This window comes from Limulus polyphemus, unplaced genomic scaffold (genome assembly GCF_000517525.1).
Source record: "Limulus polyphemus unplaced genomic scaffold, Limulus_polyphemus-2.1.2 Scaffold1815, whole genome shotgun sequence".
NCBI classification, from domain to species: Eukaryota; Metazoa; Arthropoda; class Merostomata; order Xiphosura; family Limulidae; genus Limulus; species Limulus polyphemus.
In genome coordinates this window covers 173,067-181,266 of record NW_013667425.1, presented here as the reverse complement: position 1 = coordinate 181,266, position 8,200 = coordinate 173,067, and the positions used below count along the sequence as shown (strand labels likewise).

The 8,200-nt window shown below is 35.0% G+C and overlaps 1 protein-coding gene across 2 annotated transcripts in view; it reads left to right on the top strand.

Moving 5' to 3' along the window:
• The first annotated feature begins 6,086 nt into the window (after nt 1-6,086).
• LOC106465040 (beta,beta-carotene 9',10'-oxygenase-like) overlaps nt 6,087-8,200 on the top strand; it is a 26,664-nt gene continuing 24,550 nt past the window's right edge. Inside the window, exon 1 of one of the 2 annotated variants that reach the window (XM_013925229.2) lies at nt 6,087-6,223. In XM_013925229.2, the coding sequence (XP_013780683.1) occupies nt 6,106-6,223 (118 nt within the window). In that variant the 5' untranslated portion in view covers nt 6,087-6,105. The remainder of the gene's footprint in view (nt 6,224-8,200) is intronic. The other variant, XM_022392854.1, reaches the window with a different exon arrangement.

Sequence of the window (8,200 nt, the reverse complement as noted above, 5' to 3'; positions counted from 1 at the left end):
AATGGAGACTATTTCATTTAATAAAAGTTTTGTTTTGTTATACAAGTTATTCGGGTTTTTTCATCTAAAAAATAACGACATTAACTTCTTGACGATCTATTAGATATTTTTTGAACAGGAGTGCTAATCTAACTATACGTAACAAATGTTGCTCCTTTCTACGCACGCGCGCGAACGCACACAAATACAAGTTTAAAATAACTTTTGACTCAAAACAAAATATCAGAGAAAAAAGTTTATTGCTAAAATAAAAACAATTTAAAAAAATAAACAATGAAACAGCTATTAAAAACACCACCTACTAGGACTTTCCTGGACCGCCGCGCGGGAAGTCAGAACAGGTGTGGTGCGACACCTATCGTCTACCAGCGGGGAAACTTCGCTTCCTGATGCGTGTAATTTTCTTAACAGCAGGCATCTGCGACATTTGGCACTCCCGTGTTATCTTCACACGAGACAGTTGTTTTTCGAGATAGAACAGGTAAATGGAGAAGTTATACGACTAATATCGCGAATAGATCAGCTCTTATCATTAATAACAATATTAGTAATAAGATATGGATCAGTTTCCTTTTAGCCAAGATTATAAAGGGCATCACAAGCTGCGCCGCGTGCGGATAGAACGCCGTCTATAAGTGTGGGCGAGAAACTAAATTTGTAAAGTAAATTAAAAAAATAAAAGGTTGTAAATGCAGTCAACTTGTCTTTTATTTACCATTCAAAGTTTGAAACTGATTGGGTTTGTTTTGCAAATGAATGTCCGTATGATATCACTTTCGACATTTAACTTTCTTGTATATTGTACAAGTTCATTGCTTATTTGAATGAGCTGTAAAGCCTCAATATTTGCACATCCTATTTCTAATCCAGTGATACTTTATATTTGAATATTATTGTAAATATTACTCGGAGTATTAAAATTATTTTTGTTCACGATAAGAGGGGTCGAGAGTGGTTCACTCGTTAGCGTGCCCGGACTGTGGATCGAAGAATTTATGGCTCGCGTCCCATTGGTGTAGAAATCACCCCAAGCTTTCGGAATTGTGGGTTCGCTACAACAATAACTATCACTATACCGTCATATAACAGTTAGCCCAAGAGTTAGCAGTGGGTGCTGTTAGTTAATTGTCTTCCCACTGATCTATCAGTTCAAAATTAGTGACCATTATATGCAGATAGCCCTTGCGTGGCTTTGTACGAAAATTCTAAGACCAGTAAGAATAACGAATGAACAATAACTTCTCCAGTTATTATGTCAGTTCCCTGTTTTTGTTCTTTTCAGTTCTAGGTGTCGGTTATCGTTGAAACGTTTCAGTTCAACAAGATTCGCGGCTGTTGTTTTCAGTTCTACGTGTCGGTTGTCGTTGAAATGTTTCAGTTCATCAAGATTGCCTGCTTTGAAATGTGTGAAACTAGATCAAACTTGATGTGCGAGTTTCTATCTGGTATTACAGGAATCCTTTATCGAAAATAATAAAAACAAGCTATGCTGTAATACATCATCCTTACTTTAAACAACCTTTGTATACATTTATTGCAAATATTATAAATAAATAAGTATTATAACAAGCAATTTATTGGAGCATAGAGCACATTTTAAATCTGTAATCTGTCTATTTATCACGTTCATTTCAGCTACAAGCAAAAATAATAACAGAAAAAAGCACTCTACACTTATCCCTTTGGCGATATAATAGACACGATTAACTTTATATTTTATAGTATTTTGATTTGTAGTGCCACCTATTGGCCAGAATGTCATTTTACACAATAAGAGATTTACTTTTGTTATTCATTTATCCCACGTTTCTGTATAGATATACCTTAAATATTGGTTATCAAAAACGACAATTTATTATCTATTTGCAAGCATCCTAGTTCTTATTTGTTTAAACATATCGATGTACTAAATTTTGTTGTTAGCTTCTGGTCAATTACGAATTTGTCCTTTAAACCTTCTTGTTTAACGTTTTTTAGCTTATACCAATAAGTGTTTTTTGAATACGTAATTTTAACTTATGAAAGTCCAATCTAGGGTGTCTTGCAGCAGTTCCAACGTTCCTTTGTTGTTGGTTTTGTTTTTTTATCATCGAAGAACGATGTGGACTTTAGGTTCCCAAGGCAAACCAATCTTTGGCTTAGAAGATTGGAATTTCATTTTTTCATTCAAAGCATCCTTGGCGATATCGCTGAAATATGAACGTCGAACCTAATATTGATAACATTTCTTGCATTTGGTACTTAATCTATTCAGAATATATAGGATTTTTTAAATTGAGAGTTTTAAAAATATTTTTATCTATTAACGATAGCAGAAGACGTAAAAATATCTTCGATAAGTTTTCGTTTATGGAGAGCTGGGTGCAGCCTAAAGGTTAACGTGAGCATTGAAGGGGCCGGGGTTCGAAACAATTCCACTGAACATGTTCCTCACTTTCAGCTACGCGAGCGTTATAAAAGTCACAATCAGTCCCATTATTTGATTCACAAAACTGAAGAAAGCTCTTGTGGAAATGGGTATTGCCGACTGCTTGCCCTCCCTCTTGTCAGTAGTAATTCAGGGACATCTATAACGTGTCTCTGGCCAGACCATTAAATCCATGTGTTGCATAAGGTGTCTGTGTCGGGTTATTAATAACAATCATACAGAAAATAAAAAGGAGTCAAAAGATGTCGCTCTTGTTCACAAAAAAGTTTGCCAACTATTCCTTGTTCAGGATTTTGATATACTTTGACGATATATTTCTTCATAACAATTATTTTGAACTCGGGTGAACATAGTAACATATAATACTTATGTTTACAAACAAAAAAAAATATTTGGCAGACCATGTTTCGTAGGCTTTCTAAACGTTTCACTGGAGTTTTACTTGCTGTCAACTATTCGTAAGCATGCAAAAAAAGTAACAGTTGTATTTCACCATCATATTTCTGATATGATAAATTTTAAACGTTAACAATGAGTTAGCCCCTTCCCCCGCAGTGGCACAGCGGTATGTCTGTTTCGGTACCCGTGGTGGGCAGAGCACAAACAGCCCATTGTGTTAAATATATTTACACCCATTTCAACACTTTTTTTTTTTTTTTTTTTTTTTATCCACAATGCTTGGCTAGATTTGTGCAAAGGAGAGAATACAATCCGGCAAAGAAAGCTATATATGCATCATGATCTGTAGATATCCGAATTATAAAATAATCCTTCTCTCTCTACGTGCATATCCTATTTGAAACCAATATCAATACGTGGGCACTAGTTTCCTTACTTCCTCTTTCGAGCTCATTTGACTTCGTTAAGAACGAATTTAATTTAAATATACATTAAGAAGGAAAAAGGAAATTAATGATAACAATATCCTTTAAACGACGCTTCAATACGTTATTAAAGCCTTAATGCCCTGTTTTTTTTTTTTAGAATAATTAAGATCCGATTGCATAATAGCTTTACAGCGAAGTGGTTAACAGTTCATAGTATTCTACGACAACGCCGCGCTTTGATAGCATTCTGAAGAGAGATTTAATAAACTAATTATAGAAAATTGCATCATTCATCCCGAAATATAAAAGAGAGTGATTAAGTAATGTTCCGATGACGTTCTTCGTTAGTCTTAATAAGTCGTTACGTCGTAATCTCAACAAAATCCTTTTATTCCCAAACCTCCTTTATGTTTAAATGACCTTTGTTCAGATCTAAAAGAAATCCCTTTCAAAGTCTTAAATGGTTAGTTACCACCCTACCCCCTCTCCACCCGCAAAGAAAAAAGTTAAGTAGGGAAGTTTCTCTTAGAGAACGAAAATTGTTGGTTTGTAGTAATCTTGGTCTGTAGTAATCTCCGTTATTCAAATCCCAAACTTCCCTTTCTCGTTATTATTATTTTTACTTTGTTTTTCCAAGAATAATCACTATACACAAAAGCCTGGCCTGGTGGTTAAAGGCGCTCGCCTCGCAAACTGCGGGTTCGAATTAGTTACCGAACATGGTCGACTTTTCATTCGTAGAAGCGTTACAATGTGACGGTCAATCCCACTTTTCGTTGGTAAAAGATTGGTCCAAGAGTTGGCAGTGGATGGGGTTAACTAACTACTTTCTCTCTAGTCTGATAAATTATGGACGGCTAGTGCAGATAGCCCTAGAATAACTTTACGCGAAATTCAAAAAGAAAGAGTAAGCTTCGTATGACGAACCTGTTCGCGATTTTCAACTTAATAATAATAATACTGATTGAGATTTGGGAGAAGATATGTAAAATGACATTCTTAGATTCAAGTTAAACTGTGCTTATACTTTACGTGGTAAATAATTAAAAAAAATTGTTTACGATCCTGTGGTTTCTCTCTTCGTATAACATACAATGTTAAGTTCTTAGATTACAAGAAACAAATCTGTAATAATTCAGTTACTGTTTGTAACTTCGTTTGAGCACGTTTAACTGTAAAGGCGTTTTTGTTATAGAGAACCAAACAGTTACCACAGTATCTCATGCCTGTTAGACCATAGAAATTACTACAATTATTTGTTAAAATCGCAAATATTATACCACAATAAACAATTCCATAGAGTAATGTAGTAACAGAGTAAGCTATAGACGCAGTTATGGCCACAGTAAGTGGAGTTAAAGCAGAGCAGATATCACCGTAAATTATTTGTTATAATAAAATTACTGTACCACACTGTTTATTACAGCGTATTAGTGGCTCTTGTACATTATTACAAAGTTACTAACATAGTTACATTATTTAAAGTTATAACAAATGATTACTACAGTTACGCCACATTTGCTACAGCAACCATTGCCACTGTTCCAACACAGTTATTACCATCGCTGTGTTACATCCGCTACAAATAAACTATTACCACCGTTGCATCTGTTACAACATAGTTATTACATTTGTTGTACTGCAACGGCGTCGACTAAGCTGTTACGATAAAGCTACTGTATTCAAAAACAGTTATATCAAAGTATTTAAACTAAATAATGACATGTTTTCCTTTTTTTTGTCAATAATAAAGCTCCCACGTAATTCTTGCAAAGTGCGTTTTTTTTTGTTTTTTTTTTTTTTTATCTCTCTCTCTCTTGCTGATTGAGCAACAACATGTACTTTGTGTAACATTCTAAGTTAGACTAACCAAACTCTTCTTTCGCTACAATACACTGAAAAACGTCTAATAACGGTTTCACGAACTTAAGAAAAAGAAAACCAAAAACTACTTTTCACTGGTTAAAATACACGTGATTTTCAAAAATAAAATATTCCGACTTAGAGTTTACTTTTACCGTATCCATAAATAAATTTGGTTGTTTATTATTATTAGGCATAAAGCTTCACAATGGGGTATTTGTGTTATGCCAATCACAGGTATCGAAACCCGTCTTTTAGCGTTACAAGACTCCAGACTTGTTACCGAGCCACCGGAGGCTTCACAAAGAATCAATAAAGTCTAAAACAAATTAGTTTCGGTTTCTTTCCTAATAAAGCTTTAAGATAATTGTTTTAATTAAGTATTGCATCAGGAAAACAAAGTTGTGTTTAACTTAATTAAGAAAATAAGTATTTGTTGTTTAATTTTCGCGCAAAGCTATACTCGAGGGTTACCAACACAAACTGTCCCTAATTTAAAATTATATACTAGAAGGAAGACAGGTAGTCAACACTACTCTCACTACCAAATCTTGAGCTACTCCTTACCAATGAATAATGGGATTTACAGCCACATTATAACTCTCCCACAGTTGAGAGGACGAGCATGATCGGCGGGGGGTTTCGCAGATTACAAGTCGAGCGCCCAAACCACTAGATCATGCCAAGTCCCGAAGTAAAAGGAGTGCACACTTCAAAATGCATTTATGTTTTTTTGACACTGTCTGCTAAATTAGATTAATAAACGAACGTAATCAAGGTTTGTTTTAGCTCAAGATACACAATGGGCTACCTGCAATATTTCCGCCACAGGAATCGAATCGGGATTTGAGCCGACCAGCCGTGGGATAAACTAAAACTTTACTTTAGTTTCTGGTTTCAATCTATTCTCAGTCAACGCGCCCTCTAGTGTCAATGTCACTACTCCAACATTTACGAGAATTATTAAATGGGAACACGCACTTAGGTATGGCTGAAGCGCACGCGACAACAGAGATGATGCACACTGCTGAAGCCTCAAATTTTGCACCTTTTCTAAGATCTTGTAAAAAGGAATGCTCCGAACCTGTTGAAGGGAAAATAACCGGTAAGCGTTCTTTTCGTTATGTTTGGGGTGTTAGTGAAAGGGATTAGGCATTTTCTTTCCACCATTTTTCTTTAGAATATAGTACCGTAAAGCTTCTAGGTTCGATATCAGTATTTACATATTTAGGAAATACAAAGAATAAAAGTTAATATTTCATTCAATCGATAATTTTCTCTTCTCTTCTTGAATACATTAATAACCATTTGAAGATTTTTTTGGCGAATTTCCCGCGCTCTCTTTAAGGTTCTTTTATAATTATGTAATCTCCAACACGAGACAGGACTAACCAGAAGTTTGATACGACTGATTTACAGGGTTTATATTCTGACCACAACGTTGTTTGAGTTTTCTTTATTTTTTCTTTTTATGAAAACATTCAGAACCTGTTTTAACGAGGCACTTTTGTCATTTTTTTTAAAGATATGAAAAGTAATTAATTTCTAATGGACACACACAATGTTTTAAAGTATAGCATAGCTCGTGCTTTTCCCTTCTAGATTGTGGCGTTTCTACATTCATTTCCTTTATATACGCATTCACTAACTTTGTGTAATTGTTATTACTACATCTCCAGTCTTGTACATTCTCATTTCTCAAGCTCATTGGGAACCAAGTTCTATATGTATTAAGAAGTCTAGTGATGTTGCTGATAAGACTCAGTACTTTCATTATGGGTGTGTTATAATAAAAAAAAAAAAGGCATTTTTGTTATTTCATTCCAGGAGATGGACAAAGCTCTTGTAGCTGTGGGTGACTAGCTGCCTTCCCTCTAGTCGATAATTCCAAATTAGCTATATCTGAGCCCCAAGATTATTTGGTTGGTTGGTTGACGTTTTATGGCGCAAAGCAACTAGGCTATCTGCGACAAACAACCAGTAAAAAGCTGCTAGTAAAATGTAAAGATTTAAAAACGAAACAATGCCTAAAGATTAGGTAAAGACTTAAATAGAAGTAAAAAAAGGCCAACTGCCCGCAAAGAGCTAAGAACAATCAAGCTGGACGATGTTACCATCACTAGTGATTCTGTCCAACGCAAGCCCCGAGGTCTCTGAACCGGCCGCTTATCCCAAAAGTTTACAAAATGGTGTTGATGTTAAATATTAATTCTCGATTCCATTAAATAGAAAAAAGATCGTATTTTTTGTGGTTTTATAAAAACAAATATTTATGTGTATGAACTGTAGAAAAATGAACACGTCTAGTTTATGTTGTCCATTTCTTATTTAAAGCTAAACAATTGCCACATAAGGCAGATGAATGTTACACATAACATGAAATATTTTATTCACAGATTAGTTTGCTACATTTTACGTATTTTTCTAAAATGTGGTAACTTTTAAAGATCGTGGCCTGTTAATTGGCTAGTTCCTGTAGCCTTAAGTAGCTATCTTAAATAAAATCTGAATTTTAATTAATACAAGTGAAATTATGCACAAGAGCAGCAGGTGTTTTTGCGACTAGAGGAAGCACGTTGTCAGCCTCACATGAACAAACGGTTTCACGTAGATACTCCAGTTAATGTAATATTCTTACTCATGTTAAAAATAAAGATGTTTTCTTTAGAAGGGGGGGGGGGTGAGACTAGTGCATTTTGACATATTTAGATACTCATGCAGAACTAATATTAATAGAAACGGTAACATCAACGTTACTGTTTCTATATTGTGTATCTGTATGTTTTGGTAGTTTTTCATCTCGAAACTAACATAACTCACACATGCTAGTTCCAGTATCGCGCCGATCTATCGAGCAGAAACTGTTTGGCATTGGTCAAACACTTTCACATTTCAGTGACTTGTAACAATGGCGAGTAGCGTGAATAAAATATTTATATAAAAGCGGGTTATCGGTGAGAAATTCTCATCCCTGTACAGATATTGTGTGTGTGTGTGTGTGTGTGTGTGTGTGTGTGTGTGTGTGTGTGTGTGTGTGTGTGTGTGTGTGTGTGTGTGTGTGTGTGTGTGTGTGTGTGTGTGT